Source organism: Leptodactylus fuscus, chromosome 1, assembly GCF_031893055.1.
Source record: "Leptodactylus fuscus isolate aLepFus1 chromosome 1, aLepFus1.hap2, whole genome shotgun sequence".
Classification (NCBI taxonomy): domain Eukaryota; kingdom Metazoa; phylum Chordata; class Amphibia; order Anura; family Leptodactylidae; genus Leptodactylus; species Leptodactylus fuscus.
Window position 1 is genome coordinate 24,897,530 of NC_134265.1, and position 18,959 is coordinate 24,916,488.

At 43.1% G+C, this 18,959-nt stretch overlaps 1 protein-coding gene across 5 annotated transcripts in view; it reads left to right on the top strand.

The window, feature by feature from the left end:
• Nucleotides 1–18,959, top strand: part of NEDD4L (NEDD4 like E3 ubiquitin protein ligase) — a 217,193-nt gene that overhangs the window by 179,026 nt on the left and 19,208 nt on the right. For 3 of the 5 annotated variants that reach the window (XM_075268377.1, XM_075268368.1, XM_075268343.1), the window contains 7 exons: nt 343–474; nt 1,734–1,853; nt 5,673–5,870; nt 8,899–8,976; nt 10,037–10,091; nt 13,920–13,978; nt 18,081–18,146. In XM_075268377.1, the coding sequence (XP_075124478.1) occupies nt 343–474; nt 1,734–1,853; nt 5,673–5,870; nt 8,899–8,976; nt 10,037–10,091; nt 13,920–13,978; nt 18,081–18,146 (708 nt within the window). Of the gene's footprint in view, nt 1–342; nt 475–1,733; nt 1,854–5,672; nt 5,871–8,898; nt 8,977–10,036; nt 10,092–10,586; nt 10,644–13,919; nt 13,979–18,080; nt 18,147–18,959 lie in introns of all 5 variants that reach the window. The other 2 variants (XM_075268361.1, XM_075268352.1) reach the window with 2 other exon arrangements.

Here is an 18,959-nt window from a genome sequence, read left to right on the forward strand (position 1 = left end):
TTTTTTTTCTGAGTATTACACTTTGTCCACTTTTCCAAGTAAGTAAAACAATCAACTCTGTAAGATGGTTGTCTATTTTATAACCCCCCAACTATTAGTCTGACAACCTGTGCTCCATGTGCTTACAGCACCAGCATTATTACTGTGATACTGCCCTCTAGTGTTGAGAAAATGGAGCTGACCTGGTACTAAACATTGTTTGGATCTGACTGGTGCTGCTCTTTAAGACTGTTATGCAGATCTATAAGATGTGGAATAGGATTATTTTCTGTAAATTGCATTTTTTTAAGCAAAGTTTTACCAATGATCACAGTATGGTAATAATTTTTTACATACAAACAGCCATCGGTGGCCTATGTACATACCACTCCGGGGTTACCGTCAGGCTGGGAAGAAAGGAAAGACGCTAAAGGACGCACATATTATGTCAATCATAACAATCGCACAACAACATGGACCCGTCCCATTGTGCAGGTACGAAGATCCTTTCCAGGCAGACGCTACCATTTTCTCTGTATAGGGGGACCATAGAGTATTTTTTTCATCTGTGACCGCTTAATCCTGGGCTTTTATCAGGGATTTCAGAGATTTGTGATTTTGTGCCGTCCACTTCTTGTCCTAATTGAGTTTATAAGTGGACGGATGTAGAAGTGGTTTGGTTGGATGTATAGTTGAATCCACCGTGGCCCTATGACAATTCTGAACTATAGGGCCAAGGAAGATTTGTCATAAGGACATAGACCCAGCAACACTATGCTTGAAACCTCAATTGCTAATGAGTTAGGAATTAATCTTCTCTTCTAGTAGCCTCATATGCAGACTTGAGATGGTAGAGAACATGATAGTTACTCGTCTTCATCCTACACCAGATGGCAAATTCACACAACATAATAGACCAGTAAGCACACTTGTTGTCACAATCCAAAATTTCCCTGCAGGTAATGTGCAGGGTTCTCTCAGTTACGAGTATGTGTATCTGATTCAGCTCTGTCTCCCCTCTCACAGCGGGAAGTCACAGCGCCACTTAGTGTAGCAGTTAAACAGTTGTAATTGATCAGTTAAATTTCATCCAGCCAATCAGATACAGATGTGGAAGCATTCAGTTGACAAATGAGTCTCCTTTTTAGTGAAGTTTTAGTTAAAAGGGTGTTCCTGTTGTGACCCCTTTAAGGTGGCGGGTGACTGTGTATGCATAAATGTTTGACATGCTGGGGAGCCTCAGTGAACACGTGAATGGAGGTACCTTAGTCCCTGTGTGTGCATGCGCACTACCACTCCATTCACACACAGGACTCCTGTCCTTAAGAGGGGTCCCCAGCAGTCAGACACTTGTGCCCGATCCTATAGACAGAGCAGAAGTATTCATTACATGTAATAGCTATGACATAAATTTAATCTACATGTAACAGATATGAAAAATTTGACTTATCTTATGCTGATCCTGAGTTACGGAGAATTTAGTTCTGGAGCTTGGAGAATTATGAATACAGCTCTGGAGTATCCTAAAGATGTAAGTCAGGATCAGTACTAAATTGGTCTAATTCGTGATATTCTTTGACCACTGTATAGCTGGTGGTTCTTGTTCTTGGGACCGGACTTTAGACTGGACTTTAGTGACCTTCTTAATTTTTGGTGGTGGTTGGGATTACCCTTTATACTGAAGCTCAGCCTTCTTTCATTGCTGATATTTAGGATTGTTGTAGATTGCTAACTTTGTTTTGCCTCTGAATTAGCACGCTGAAGATGGTGCGGTCGGATCCACCTCAAACAGTAGCAACCATCTGAGCGAACCTCAGATCAGGCGGCCTCGTAGTCTCAGTTCCCCCACAGTTACTTTATCTGCTCCACTGGAGGTGAGAGTCTGTCTCATCTAATCTGGACCTTCTCCTCTTCTTCTTCTTCTTTTGCTTGCCAAGCCACCGCAATCTTGTTTTCATCCTCTAACTCCGGCAACGGCTGATGTCCTCTCGGCCATCTTTTCTTCTGGCACTCCATGCTTGATAATGTACCGTTCTACCGTATTCTCATCTGGTTTCTTTGGTTTCATCCATATACGCTTCGTAACTTTCCTTGATCTTCTTCTTGCTGATTTTTTATTTGACCATTTCTCCGCTCTTCTGTATTAGTTGTATGTCTATGTTGTGTTTTTATTGGGTGGGAGGTTGTTTTTTTTTTTATTATTATTATTATTATTATTATTATTATTATTATTATTATTATTATTATTATTATTATTATTATTATTATTATTATTATTATTCCACATCAGTTTCTATTGGAGTTTCTTGTCAATGTTTTTTTTAGATCTTCAACATTTTGTCTGTTTTATTATTGTGTAAATGATATTGTTATATGGGTCACCACCAATGGTAGTTCATGTGGGCGGACTACCCAAAGTACGGGATGGTTTAAGGGGTTGTCCAGGTGTCTTTTTTTTTTTACATTTTTTATTCCTCTGAGATTTTCTTTGATTCTGTACCTAGTTGTTCCAGGTTGGTTCTGACCCCAGCTCATATCAAAACTAGGCCCCGGCTTTCACCCTCCTCTCCCGTTTTCACCTCTAGTTACCTGTGATATGAGGGTTGGCCCCCATAGCACAGATAACTAGATATGGAAGGAAGAGTTGGAGCAACCTGGGGTCAGAACCACGCCATAACCTAAGGCTGAGTTCACACAGAGTATTTTGGTCAGGAATCCACCTCAAAATCAGCCTCCCAATAGAGTTCTACTGGGAGTAGGGTTGAGCAATCGGGATCGGAAAAGATCAGATCTGATTCAGATCTTTTCCTGCAGGATCAAGATCGGAGGTTATTTCCCACAATGCTTGGCCAATCATTGTTAGCTTTTCCCACAATGATTAGCCAGTAGCTAAGCATTGTGGGAAATAACCTCCGACCTCCATCCCGTGGGAAAAGATCTGAATCCGATCTTTCCCGATCGCTCAACCCTAATTGGGAGGCTTTTTTTGGACCAAATTCCTGACCAAAAAACTCTGTGTGAACTCAGCCTAAGATACAGATTGAAAAATTCTTAGAAGAAATAAGTAAAAACAAACTACTCCCTTTTAAGTTTACAATATGGCTCCTATCCTAGTGATGAATAATTCCTCTGCACCCCCTGCAGTGAATGCTAAAAATGGTACTGGTGTGTCTTGAAGGAATTGTCCAGAATTAGAAAAACATGGCTGCCTTTTTTCAAAAACAGTGCATGGGCCAACTTTAGTAATGCAAGTTGGCACTATTTTTGAAAGAAAGCAGCCATGTTTTTCTTATTTTGGACTACCCTTTTTAAAGGTGGGACCCTCAAACAAGTTTCTTATTTCTTCCTTGTCTAATTCTAGGGGTATTATTGTTGTATACTGCAATGTAGTTTCACTAGGGTGTGCCACCACTTTATGATCGATGGAGGTCCAACGTCATTGATGGAGGTCCAACCTTTGGGACCCCCATCAATCTTACACACAGCATGGCTCAGTGTTCAGCATCAGCGAGGCTGACTTTAGGCTTCGAAACTCCGTGCATGGGCCAGATTTCTTGGCCTAAACTCAGCTATGTACAAGACATAAGACCTCCATCGATCATAAAGTCTTCACCCTATAGAATGGGACCGGGCAAACTTGAGTTGGGGCCTCTTTACCCATTGGTCCCATAGTGCCGGCAGGATTTACTGCAGACCCTAGGGCAGTCAAGGTAGTATATCTATAATACAATACTGACTCTATGGTATCTGTTCCAAAAATAATAAAAAATACCAAAAAAACATATATAAAACTGAAATACAAGCATGAAAGCATTTGGCAGCCATCCTACGAAACAGTAAGACGATGAAGTAGATCAATAGAAAGAATCTTCAAAGAAAATAAAGACGTAGCAGTGATGGAAAATGAAGCCTGTGCCCAAAATAATGGGATCAGATAAAGGGCTTAGGACATACCTAAGAATACTCTGAAGCCGCTCTCTGCTTTGTGGCTTATAACCATTGCTTTGTCTGGGATTGACCATAGCATGTAGAGTCACTTGGTCCATGGAGACCTCTCAGATGATGTCATCAGTGGAGGTTTGCTCTTCAGACGGCACCCATTGTTAGAATGCGTGCCATGCCAGATAAAGTATATACGGTAGCTGGTATATTCCATTTGGTACATTGGGATTGCATGCATTATACAGTCCCACTGCAGTAAATGGAAGATTCCTAGTCTTGGCAGTGACATCGTCTGACGTGTCCCAGGGTACCTGTTGGATATAATCTATAGGTCATTTTGAGCATCTTGGCATTACTTTTGCTTCTAATCTTGTACTGATCCTAAGTTTTAGGGATCTCTCAGACGAGTGTATTTCCTCCGTAGAAGTAACTAGTGTTCCGGCCAGATTGCAGTTCCGCTGACCTAATCTTCCAACAGCATAGGCATCCATGATCGTGGTTAGACCATGACACACACCCTCCATTCGTAGGCTAATCTGCGAGAGCCCTTAGACTGCTATCCTTCAAAGTTGCATTCACGATTCACATTTCCAAGCAACCTCTTTTGGTGCAGTCCCTGTACAGACCATATACTACTCTTTTTCCGGTCCCTGTACAGACCTATCAACTTACCAGACTTACCAGGAGTCTTCCGATTTTCAGGTCACCGGCCTGCCAACTCATTAATATTCACAGCTCTATGACACGCTGAATACTAATGAGGAGGTTGCTGGGAATATTTTATTAATGTCTTCCTTAGGTGTGAGACTCACACCTTATGATGATCTATGAAAGGCGGCCATTTTTGCTTGAGCCACCGCCTTCATTATTCCCTTACTAAACTTTATATTGGATGCTTACTATTGAAGTTTAAGGGGATATTGTCACTCCTTAGGGAGAGACCACCATATAGGTGTGTGGAGACTTATTAAGCCTTTAGCACTCCACTTCGCAAAGGACCATGGGAAGAATATGCAAATCTGTCTTCCATGATGTAATTAGGAAGTCAGTTGCTGCCTCAGTGTTGCAAACCAATAGAGGGCGCTCACTGGAATGTGCAAGGTCGAGCATGATGCGAAAGGGAGCAGCCTTTATTGGGTTATTTCACTGGAGTTCTGTCTTCCTAACTACATCAGCGAAGACAGGCTTGCACATTCCAGTGAGCGCCCTCTATTGGTTTGCAACACTGAGGCAGCAACTGACTTCCTAATTACATCATGGAAGACAGATTTGCATATTCTTTCTATTGAAGTCTAGTAAGAGAAAAATCTTCCATTGATCATAGAGACGGTGGCGTATGATAAAAACACACCATCCTAAGGATAGGCCACAAATAATAATTCCTGGCCAACTCTTCAAAGCAGAATTATGAATGCAGCTCTGGAGTATAATTAAGTACAAGGTAGGTAATCTAGTCAGTCTAACGGTTCATGTACCTTAATTTTTCGATATCTAGTATGTTACCAAGCTAAGCTACACCCGGACTGTACCAATCGCTGATAATAATAGCATTATCCCACGTGATAACACACATTAAAGCCGGCATGTGTAACACTTGGTTTGCAGCTAATTGATGTGTGAGAAATGTTAATAATGCTGATTTTTTTGGGTAATTTAATATTTTGCAGATTTTTCTTGTGTTTTGCATGGATTTCTCACAGTACTAATTGAAATTAATCCTTGTTACGTCTGCATTGTGTTTGACCGTACAGGGTGCAAAAGACTTCCCAGTGCGCCGCGCCGTGAAGGATACATTGTCCAACCCACAGTCTCCACAACCATCTCCTTATAACTCTCCTAAACCACAACACAAAGGGGCACAGAGCTTCTTACCGCCAGGTTGGGAGATGAGAATAGCACCAAATGGCAGGCCATTCTTTATTGACCATAATACCAAAACTACCACGTGGGTAAGCAACACCTCTACTTCTATGTCAACTCTCCAGGGTAACCTCTATCATATTATATGCTAAACGTCAGGGGATAGACCCTTTAAATTGTTGGCTCGGTGCCCCAATGACAAGCCAGGGGGGTCCTACTTCATAGCCAGATCTTTATCCTGAGGGATCCTTGTGTAGGATGGAGACGAAGGTCCTCCTATAGCATTGCAGTGGTGCAATGTCCTGAATGAAGGGGCGCACTGTGCCCCACGTGCTTGTCTTTGGTAGAGCATCATGCCTGATTTATAGCGGCCTGTCACCCTAACAGATTCCCTTTATCTGTATGACCTGTCGACCTATCCCTTTTGGTGTCATGTAGAAGTCTCCATTACAGGAATTCTGTATTCACTACAACAGCACCTTACCTAAAAGGGTTGTGCCCTTAAGGACAACAGCATGGCTATCACCTCACTTCTATGGGGCTTCCAGTCCCGGCAGTCTCATAGCAGTGAATGGAGCGCCAGTCATACAAGTCATTCATAAGGAAGCTTTAGACCCGGGGCAGGGAACGTACGGCTCTCCAGCTGTTGCAAAACTACAACTCCCAGCATGCACACTTGCTCTGCTGTTCTTGGAAGTGAATGGTGCATGTTGGGAGTTGTAGTTTCACAGCAACTTGAGAGCCGAAGGTTCCTGACCCCTGCTTTAGAGGGACTTTCAGTTCCCTGTTCTCCTGATCCCTGGGGGACCTGGTGGCCGGATCCACAGTGATCCAACACTTACCCCATATCCTGTGGAGGAGGAGTGTCCTCAACGGCACAATCCCTTTAAGGTAGCCATATACATTAGGTTGCTGTTGTCTTCTGTTGGCACCTGAACCTTCCAATTTCATCGGACCCAGTTGACCATCTAAGTGTATGGGGATCTCCCCACTTTCAGGTAGGATTGGGCTACTGGTAATCCTGTTGCTCTCAGGGGTGTCTGATAGCTCCGCTTTGCCCAATGTGCCTGTGTAGGGGGGTTGGAATGAAGAGGTATTGGCCAAATCTGAACACCAATCTGAACACCATGGCCAGCATTAAAGGGGTTCTCCAACATCCAGGCCTAATGGATCCTGTGAATAGCCTATTAGCAGGGTGGGTCATCAGTATCTGATCTTTGGGGGTACTACACCCATACATTGACACTGGTGATTCAGCTGATGGAAGTCATATATGGCCAGAAGTTGCCCTGCTTCATATCCAAGCGCTCCATAGTAGTAGTAGTGGGGGGAACTGCAAACAGGAACAGGGCCACTTCTGGTCTTGTATACGGCATCCAGATCACTGACCGATATGGGGTCCAAGTGTCGTACCCCCACCCATCTGAATCTGATGACTGGAGACCCTTTATGGTGGTCATACACCTTCAATAGCTATTGACGCTTATTGACTCATTCCTCTTGAATACCCTATACACAGGCACATCCCTTTAACTGAGCATGCATGAGTTCTCAAAGTGCAGAGGGGAATAACCTGCTGCCATATACTCCTGTATTGTGTACGGGATGGGCGCCAGGAGTGACTTTGTACAGCTGATCAGTCTGGGGACCAGCTGGCCACCTAACCCTTCCCTGCCCCCACACTGATCAGCTGTTTATGGCTTGCTCTAAGGGTATGCCAAAAAATCTCAACCCCTTAATATTGCATCTGGGTATACTGGGTGCTAAAGGGGGCACCAACAAGCTGTACAGATAGATAGATAGATAGATAGATAGATAGATAGATAGATAGATAGATAGATAGATAGATAGATAGATAGATATAATATTGCTCGGGCAGTGTCCCAGGTAAAGGTGGGCCTAGCTATAGTGATACCCAATTATCAGGAACCTAGAAAAGCTGGGTCCTTTGTTGGTTTCTTGATAAACTGGGACAATCAAACAAAACTGATGTAAAATGTAAGCTGTAGATTTCTGGTCCTTTGTGGATATAATAGCGATAAGTGTAATCCAACATGTACGGAACAAAATAAATGGCGCGGTTTGTAGGGAGCGTTCCAGTTGTCTTGTAAGAAATGTAATCCTAAGAGTAGAGATGTGCTGCGGGCGCAGGAAGGATATGCTGCTGTGGAGTAAATGGCTCCTGAATAACCGTAATCTCCTGAGCGGCCGCCGCCGCCACGCACGGTACATTTCTCATGATTGTCGCCAATCTAGACACTTATCTCTGTTGTCGCAGTCTTTGACTTGCTGAAACTTCCGGAACTCTTTTGAAGAAGTCGATTGACTTCACATTTGCGTTGCTGTCTCTGCACCTTTATGGGTTTTTGCAATCCTTTGAACGATCCTAAAAACTGATTGAATGGATCGTTTAGTAAATCCTTAGAGTTCAACGAGTTTATAACAGTCTGCCGGCGCGTGTGAAGCAATACCGCCAGGTATCCTTTTTTTTGGAAGGAGTGACTTGCAGTCTTTTTGCTCCATCAAAAAAAAAAAAAATGATACAAGACGGACTGCAACAAATCCGTCTTTTATGACATTGAGGTCTATGGTAGGTGCACACACACTGGTTAGGGCGCTAGGCAATCTGGCCGGTTTCCGTCTTCTGCTCCGAGAAACTGGACAGGGGACGGAAACCCGGCGGTCAGTTTTCAAACCCATTCACTTGAATACACATACGGTAGTAGGTGATGGTCGTGGGTTCTGTTCAGACTCCTACACTGCATGATAACAGTTTTTGATCTACAACAATTTGTCATATGCTTTGTATTTCTGCTTTTTTGTCACAATTTGCAGCAAATTTCTTCCAGGTGACGGTGGGAGATTTCAGCTCTGGAGCCGGCAGATAGTAAATTCAGCCATGTGTTAGAATACATGCTGTAACTCAGTATTGTTCTATTGTTATGTTACAATGTGCTGTACCTCTTCATGTAGATAAATTACATAAACTATAATCTATATGGATGCGCTATATATATATATATATATATATATATATATATATATATATATATATATATATATATATCGTATGTGTCTATTGTATCCTTATCTCACTCACTCTTATGTATCTCACAGGAGGATCCGCGCTTGAAATTCCCTGTACATATGAGAACAAAAGCTTCTTTAAATCCCAATGACCTAGGCCCCCTACCCGTGAGTATATGTCCGCACCCTACATGTAACACTATAGATCTGCATTAAAGGGAATGTATCACCTTTGACTTGTTCTAATCCTTTTTTTTAATATATTTTTTGCAAGTAATTTTTTTTTATTCTATTATCTCTGGAGAAATGAAAAGTTGTACATGTTTCTAATATACCGTATATACTCGAGTATATACAGTACTTTTCTTTCTATTCCTTGCTCCTCTGCTCGCTGTCAGAAGATGCCTGGTTACATTCAGAGGCGACTTGACGTTCCTGGGTCCCAGTGCAAAATCTGTAATGGGGTTCCTACCTATTTTATGTTTAGATTGTGGCAGAAAGACCATTGGGGCCCCCTGCAGATCTAGGGCCCCGAACATAGCTAGTTCTGCTCTCAGCTGAGAAATGCAGACCATCGTATCCAGACTATACAATGCTCTGTGAGCTCAACACAGCAACAGCTGCACAAATGGCTCTGCTGGTTTCCTACAATGTATCAGTCTGCAGTCAAGGCTGTTGAACTCGCAGAGCATTGTTTAGACTGTATACAATTATATCAGCTGAGGTCAGGACTAGCTGTGTATACAATCTAGACAATGCTCTGTGAGCTCAACGCACCATCACCAGCTGCACACATCTCTCTGCCAGTTTGTTACAATGTATCAGACTGCAGTCCAGGTTGTTTAGCTCACAGAGCATTGTTTAAACTGGATACAATTTTCTTCACTTCTTAGCTGGTGATTTGTTACAAATGTTTCCATTCTAGACGACTGCTCAAATCTCTGCTAGTTTGCTACAGTGTATCAGTCTGCAGTCCAGGCTGTTGAGCTCGCAGAGCATTGTCTAGAATGGATACATGACTGCAGGACTAGATATGTACACGGTTACTGCCTCTGAATGTTACCAGGTTCACTGACAGCAAACAGATCATTAGCATGTGGGAAAGCTGGGTGACTGATACTGGTAACTGGTCAGTGACTGAATAGCATTTTTTTTTATTTCCGATTTTTTTATATCCTTGTACAACATTTCACGTATTTTAATCAATCGTCGTCCTTTTCTTTTCCAGCCTGGCTGGGAGGAGAGGATACACTTAGACGGCAGGACGTTCTACATAGATCACAGTAAGTAACCTGCCCGACATGTCTTATCTATGGGGCGAGCACAGAAATCCAAGGAAACCATTAGAAATAGGGGAAATCTAGTGAATGTAGCAGAGTTGAATATGTTCTATAGTATTTTTGGGCTGCTCTACTTAGTACTATATGACCATTGATAGATGTAGCAGAGCTGAATATGCAATATAACCTTTGGGACTGATCATAGAATGGACTTTGAGTAGAGAAAGTCTAAGAATATGCCCACATGCGATGGAAATTCGGTAATAAATCTGTAGCATTGCAGAGGTTTTGCCACCTACTGGTTGAGCTCTGCAGCATCTGACAAACTCAGCTCCGTCCCAGACTATACTGCATTATAATGTAGCCTTTACCTATTCATTGCCACCTGGTGGCCATGAGCATTACAACCGTTTCCTACATGTTTAGCTTGCTCATGATTCCCGCCGCCACGTACCAGTGTCAGGATGTGAAAGCTATGTGATCTTACTCTTTATTCAGGAAGTCAAGTGTTGATGTGTGGAGACAATGGTAGCGGACATGTAGTGCCCTCTTACGGTACTGTACCTTCCTACATACCATGCGCTGCTTGCGTTTGACCTTCCCTGAAGTTTTTCAGTTTGAGTTTGCAGAAGATTAACAATTTTTGTGATTTTTATTTTTTTTTTTCCCCCCCAGTTTCTATTGACCTATTTTGTATGTTTGGTTTGCTCAACACCAGCGATTTTGGGGGGGAAAATAAGTCAAGCAGTGAGTTGTTATCACACGGTCGATGCATGTGACTGGGTGTGAAATCGGGCAAACAGGGCAACAACCCAAAACGAAGGGGTGCACCCTAGATTTCCATCAAAATTGGACTAGAACACAGACAAAATCTGTAACCTGTGTGCCGGATTTCACAAATGCTCTATAGTACGATTCATCGCTGCTTACCGCTTTATAGGCCGGAATTCAGATTTAGAGGTTAATCCTGGACTCATGCTATTAGAAGGAAAGGTAATCGCCCCCTCCCCTCCCTCTGGAGGACCATGCAGATGCATGCTTTACAAGAACAATTTAATTGGAATTTGTGTAATACTCAATTCCACCTGCGGTGGCAGTATAGGGAAACTGAACACTTCCAGGCGATCACTGGGATTCCCAGCTGCTAGATGGTCAACTTATTGTATTGATATCTATTATTAAAATTAAAATGCAGCTTTATAATATACCTTGTTTCGATTCCACACCTGCGTGCGGTGAGTGAGTAAAACAATTCCTTTATACATCCTGAGGCTAAATCCCCTTCCTCAGAATTGATAGGAGACGTGTTGGGAATGCCTCTGTGTCTCTCTATGGAGTCCATACATTAAACAAGCTGGCCATTGGCATAAATTTGAATTGTGTAATACTTCATTCTTCCTCTGGGGGTGCTGCAGGGAAATAGACTTGCTTAAATGATCATAATTGGATAGTTCCTATGCATGTAGGCAAAATAGCATCTTTTTACCTCCTATGCCTAGTCTGGATTAGGCTCTACCTCTCTCAGTTGCTGGCAGGTATGACGTAGCTGCATGGCCGATGTGATAAAACCAGTGTCCTGACTTTATTTTCGGATTGTGGCATGATTGATTTATCTCTACACATTAATACACCTCGAGGTGGTTTTCCTTATCCACTATGGTCTCTGTGTATTCACCGTTGTTTTAACCAATGTAATTGTCTTTTAATATTGTTGTAAATTTGTTTAAAGTACAGTACGCCCCCTATCTGCACATGGTGGGCATTACTGATAATACAACCAAAGGTATAAATATATACTTGGGTACCAGGGATATATTGTAGTTATAGTTACCAGAAATTACTAAAATAAATCAAAATGTGACATCACTGAGGTGTCTGGTGTGACGATGACATCATCAGTTCCTATCAGTATATACCTGATGATGTAGGTCCCTTAAAAACTTTGTAGCCAGTGAGTAGCTATAACGGTGTAGCCCCCAAATTATAGGTCACACAGAAGCCACAGACGGTGCCACATACTGCCGCCACATACCGCCAAATAAGTAGTTTTATATAGTGACCAAATAGTAAGTAGTTGTATCCAAAATTCCTGGCGATCTAACCCTGAGCCAACCTCTCTTGTGGGCGGGGATACTAATGGGGTATATAGTAACATCCTTGGAGCCTACAGAAAAGGTTAATGTCAACATCTCTGGTGGTCTAGGGTAGTCAAGGGGCATATAGTAACATACATGGAGTCTAGAACAGGTAAGGGGCTGGTGTCCGCACGCCTGGTGGTATAAGGCAATGAAGTGGTTGACTTTAGCATCCTTATCAGTCTAGTGCAAAGTAGAGGTTAGTGTCAGCAGTCCTGGTGGTCTAGGGTAATGAAGGGGTTAGTATCAGCAATCCTGGTGGTCTAGGGCAATGAAGGGGATAGTGTCAACATTCTTGCCATCTAGGTCTCGAAAGGGGTTTGTTTCCGCATCCATGGTGGTATAAGGTAATGAGGTTAGGGGTCAGCATCCCTGGTGGTTTAGGGTAATGAAGGGGTTAGTATCAGCAATCCTGGTGGTCTAGGGTAATGAAGGGGTTAGTATCAGCAATCTTGGTGGTGTAGAGTAATGAAGGAGTTAGTGTCCTTGTCTCTAGTGGTCTAGGGTAATGAAAGGTTAAGTATCAGCATCCCAGGAGGTCTAGGTTAATGAAGGGGGTTAGTGTCAGCATCTCAGGTGATCTAGGGTAATGAAGGGGTTATTATTAGCAATCCTGGTGGTGTACGGTAATGAAGGGGTTAGTGACCTCATCTATAGTGGTCTAGGGTAATGAAGGGGTTAGTGTCAGTATCCCAAGTGGCCTAGGGTAATGAAGGGGTTAGTGTTAGCATTCCACTTCCATTCCATTTAGGACAAGAAAGGGGTTTGTTTCAGCATCCATGGTGGTCTAAGGTAATAATGAGGTTAGGGGTCAGCATCCCTGGTGGTTTAGGGTAATAAAGGGGATAGTGTCAACATTTCTGCTGTCTAGGGCAAGAAAGGGGTTTGCGTCAGCATCCATGGGGGTCTACAGCAATGAATGGGTTAGTGCCAGCATCCCAGTTGGTCTAGGGCAATGAAGGGGATAGTGTCAAGATTCTTGCCATCTAGGGCTAGAAAGGGGTTTGTTTCCGCATCCATGGTGGTGTAAGGTAATAATGAGGTTAGGGGTCAGCATCCCTGGTGGTTTAGGGTAATGAAGGAGTTTGTGATGATGATAGAGCCTAGCGCTGGGCAGGGATAGGATTGTATAGCTCAGGTGAGCAGCTGCAGAGTTCTCTCTATGATCAAGCAGAGCGCTTCAAACCGAAAATGATCTTCTGAAGACTACACAGAAAAACAAAGTAAATTTTAGTCGCACTATGATGAAAACGTCTCTGCTTGCTGTCGCTGAATAGGAACATGGTTATTTCTACATCCATAAACCTAGTACTTGTCAGAGCTGAGGGTTTGTTACAATTGCAGTCCTCTGAAGACTTAATATATGAGCAGCGCCAGGTCGTGAAGGGTCGCTGCAACGTATCGGCTCAGGTATAATGTATCCGCCTGATGCGCACGGAGTGGCTTTGCATTCACTCGAATGGCAAATGTGTCACAATCTATTCCTTTGCCATTCAGGGCTTTAGGAAAGCTGAGTGCAGGGCAGTTGTGGTCAATGGCTGTTTCTGTAGCTGTTTTGTATGACATTGATCTCACCTGATTCTTGGTTTGAGCAGATTTGTACTAAAAAGCGGGAATCGGTCAAAGGGAAATCACCTGATATCTCAGCTCTGCGGAGGGTTTTAGAATATAAATTCTCTGTGCTTCTCATTTGCAGATAATAAAATAACCCAATGGGAAGACCCGCGGCTACAGAATCCAGCAATCACCGGGCCGGTAAGTTATTAAATGGAGATTATCAAAATTATCAGTTTTCTTTCTGAATAGCGCCCCTCTTGTCCACAGGCTGTCTTAGGAATTGCAACTCAAAAAGATTCTATTGGGAATTCTGAACTGCAGTACCATGCTCAGCCCATAGACAGAAGTGGCGCCGTTCTTAGAAGAAAGCAGCCATGTTTTTCTGTTCTCCTACTTTTTAGTGAAGCTCCGCCAAGGCTCTATAATCCGCCTATAAAATCTGGTATCTTTATAATGTGTCTACCTTGTGTTTTTTACCGTCTGATACATGGACATTTGCAGTCAGGTTGGACTTGGTACTATCTTCTTGGGGTCCGGCGTGTCCCCTGATAGTTCCTTCTGGATGAATACTTGTCCCTGTCTAGTCGTGTGCTTTAATAGGAAACGTAAAGATCCGGCTGGTCAGTCCAGTATGTTACCTGGGAAACTGAGACGTCTTCTTCATGTCTCCAGGCTTGTAGTTTCTAGGTATAATATATATACACATTATGTGAGGGCAGCCGTGACATCGGCTATATCCGCCTGTATGCTTAACCTGTTCATGACCACGCAAAGATTTATTTATTTATTTTTTTTTTTTTTTTTTTTAATGTAGATTGTGAGCCCCACATAGAGCTCACAATGTACATTTTTCCCTATCAGTATGTCTTTTTTTTGGAATATGGGATGGAAATCCATACAAACACGGGGAGAACATACAAACTCCTTGCAGATGGTTTTATGCCCTTGGCGGGATTTGAACACCAGGACTCCAGCGCTGCAAGGCTGCAGTGCTAACCACTGAGCCACCGTGTGGCCCCTATTTATTTGTTTTGTTGTTAGTCTGTTTTATAGCAGATGTATAGTTATATCAGGAGCAGCTCTAGAAGCCGGGTTACTAAATATGGCATTTATTGTGTATTCATTTTTGTCTAAAGACATCTATTAGTATTATACTCCAGAGCTGCACTCACTATTCTGCTGGTACAGTCACTGTGTACATACATTACATTACTTATCCTGTATTATACTCCAGAGCTGCGCTCACTATTCTGCTGGTGAAGTCACTGTGTACATACATTACATTACATTACTTATCCTGTACTGATCCTGAGTTACATCCTGTATTATACTCCAGAGCTGTGCTCACTATTCTGCTAGTGCAGTCACTGTGTACATACATTACATTACTTATCCTATACTGATCCTGAGTTACATCCAGTATTATACTCCAGAGCTGCACTCACTATTCTACTGGTACAGTCACTGTGTACATAGATTACTTATCCTGTACTGATCCTGAGTTACATCCTGTATTATACTCCAGAGCTGCACTCACTATTCTGCTGGTACAGTCACTGGGTACATACATTACATTACTTATCTTGTACTGATCCTGAGTTACATCCTGTATTATACTCCAGAGCTGAGCTTACTATTCTGCTGGTACAGTCACTGTGTACATACATTACATTACTTATCTTGTACTGATCCTGAGTTACATCCTGTATTATACTCCAGAGCTGCACTCACTATTCTGCTGGTACAGTCACTGTGTACATACATTACATTACTTATCCTGTACTGATCCTGAGTTACATCCTGTATTATACTCCAGAGCTGCGCTCACTATTCTGCTGGTGAAGTCACTGTGTACATACATTACATTACATTACTTATCCTGTACTGATCCTGAGTTACATCCTGTATTATACTCCAGAGCTGCACTCACTATTCTGCTAGTGCAGTCACTGTGTACATACATTACATTACTTATCCTATACTGATCCTGAGTTACATCCAGTATTATACTCCAGAGCTGCGCTCACTATTCTGCTGGTGCAGTCACTGGGTACATACATTACATTACTTATCCTGTACTGATCCTGAGTTACATCCTGTATTATACTCCAGAGCTGCACTCACTATTCTACTGGTACAGTCACTGTGTACATAGATTACTTATCCTGTACTGATCCTGAGTTACATCCAGTATTATACTCCAGAGCTGCGCTCACTATTCTGCTGGTGCAGTCACTGGGTACATACATTACATTACTTATCCTGTACTGATCCTGAGTTACATTCTGTATTATACTCCAGAGCTGCACTCACTATTCTGCTGGTACAGTCACTGTGTACATACATTACATTACTTATCCTGTACTGATCCTGAGTTACATCCTGTATTATACTCCAGAGCTGCACTCACTATTCTGCTGGTACAGTCACTGTGTACATACATTACATTACTTATCCTGTACTGATCCTGAGTTACATCCTGTATTATACTCCAGAGCTGCACTCACTATTCTGCTGGTACAGTCACTGTGTACATACATTACATTACTTATCTTGTACTGATCCTGAGTTACATCCTGTATTATACTCCAGAGCTGCACTCACTATTCTGCTGGTACAGTCACTGTGTACATACATTACATTACTTATCTTGTACTGATCCTGAGTTACATCCTGTATTATACTCCAGAGCTGCGCTCACTATTCTGCTGGTGCAGTCACTGAGTACATACACTCACCGGCCACTTTATTAGGTAAACCTGTCCAACTGCTCGTTAACACTTAATTTCTAATCAGCCAATCACATGGTGGCAACTCAGTGCATTTAGGCATGTAGACATGGTCAAGACAATCTCCTGCAGTTCAAACCGAGCATCAGTATGGGGAAGAAAGGTGATTTGAGTGCCTTTGAACGTGGCATGGTTGTTGGTGCCAGAAGGGCTGGTCTGAGTATTTCAGAAACTGCTGATCTACTGGGATTTTCACGCACAACCATCTCTAGGGTTTACAGAGAATGGTCCGAAAAAGAAAAAACATCCAGTGAGCGGCAGTTCTGTGGGCGGAAATGCGTTGTTGATGCCAGAGGTCAGAGGAGAATGGCCAGACTGGTTCGAGCTGATAGAAAGGCAACAGTGACTCAAATAGCCACCCGTTACAACCAAGGTAGCCAGAAGAGCATCTCTGAACGCCGCACAGTACGTCCAACTTTGAGGCAGATGGGCTACAGCAGCAGAAGACCACACCGGGTGCCACTCCTTTCAGCTAAGAACAGGAAACTGAGGCTACAATTTGCACAAGCTCATCGAAATTGGACAATTGAAGATTGGAAAAACGTTGCCTGGTCTGATGAGTCTCGATTTCTGCTGCGACATTCGGATGGTAGGGTCAGAATTTGGCGTCAACAACATGAAAGCATGGATCCATCCTGCCTTGTATCAACGGTTCAGGCTGGCGGTGGTGGTGTCATGGTGTGGGGAATATTTTCTTGGCACTCTTTGAGCCCCTTGGTACCAATTGAGCATCGTTGCAACGCCAAAGCCTACCTGAGTATTGTTGCTGACCATGTCCATCCCTTTATGACCACAATGTACCCAACATCTGATGGCTACTTTCAGCAGGATAATGCAATGCCATGTCATAAAGCTGGAATCATCTCAGACTGGTTTCTTGAACATGACAATGAGTTCACTGTACTCCAATGGCCTCCACAGTCACCAGATCTCAATCCAATAGAGGAGCATCTTTGGGATGTGGTGGAACGGGAGATTCGCATCATGGATGTGCAGCCGACAAATCTGCGGCAACTGTGTGATGCCATCATGTCAATATGGACCAAAATCTCTGAGGAATGCTTCCAGCACCTTGTTGAATCTATGCCACGAAGAATTGAGGCAGTTCTGAAGGCAAAAGGGGGTCCAACCTGTTACTAGCATGGTGTACCTAATAAAGTGGCCGGTGAGTGTACATTACATTATGACTAGGACTGCCCCCTCTTTCACCCAGGACTCCTTAGTAACTGTATGGTTTAGTTCTTTTAACATCCTTGTGAGTAGAATTGTGAATACAGCTCTGGCTACAATATAAGATATAACCAGTACCAGTGTGATCCAGTAACGCAGTGTATTACATGGTTATTTACATGTGCAGGGTTGATGGACGCTTCCTATGCTCACTGTAGTATCGGCCATGTTGATATTTTCATTTATTTTACAGGTTTTTTGTTTCTTCCTTCGTCTCATTTCCTATCTGTACCGCCTAGAACAATCGATGATGTGATTTTTGCTTTTCTCTTTTCTTCCAGGCCGTTCCCTACTCCCGAGAATTCAAACAGAAATACGACTACTTCAGGAAGAAATTGAAGAAACCTGTAAGTGTCTGAGCAGTTCTGGATTTTCCTTTTGCCAAAAATACTTGCTGTGAATGACCATGGAGACAGACAGGGGTGTATATGAATCTATTCCATAGGGCCATGGACGAGGGTTACGCTGAGGACTTCCAGTGAGCGGGGATTAGATGAAATTTTCGGTATTTTACATAGATGGAACCAATGACGTGACTAAAGTCTTGTGGGCCCGGTGCAATCTTTTGTCCCTACCTCGTCCCTACAGCGAAATCTTGATAGTGATGGTTCCGGGTGCTAAGGAGTTTAATCCACCTCCTTGGCTTATGGGCCAGATTGAAGCTGCAATCTCAGTACTGATGCCAGTGCTTATGGGCCCCCTAAGGCTCCTGGGCCCGGTGCGACTGCAACCCCTCAAGTTACTCCCCTGGATGTAACTGTTCCTATCCACACAGTCCATTATAATGGGTCATGTGGCCGATACATTGGGGCACCATTACTTACCTCATTCTGTTTGGGCTATAACTGAGGTCATTGTGGCTAGTATAATGGGCACCAGAGGCAGTATATTAGGTCAACATGGCCGGTGTAAGGGACAACCATGGCTAGCATAATGGGTCAGAGTACCGAAATAGGGGAAGGGGCACCCTAACAAAACACACTGGATGTGATTGAGTTTTTTATGGCTAACTCAACATGGTTGGTGCGAAGGGTCACCATAACTGTAGTACTTCACAGCTAACACATTGAGTCACCATGGCCAGTAGAGTGGGCTTAATGGCTAATGTAATGGGTCACTGTGGCAGGAACAGTGGGACACCATGACTGATAGTGGGTCAC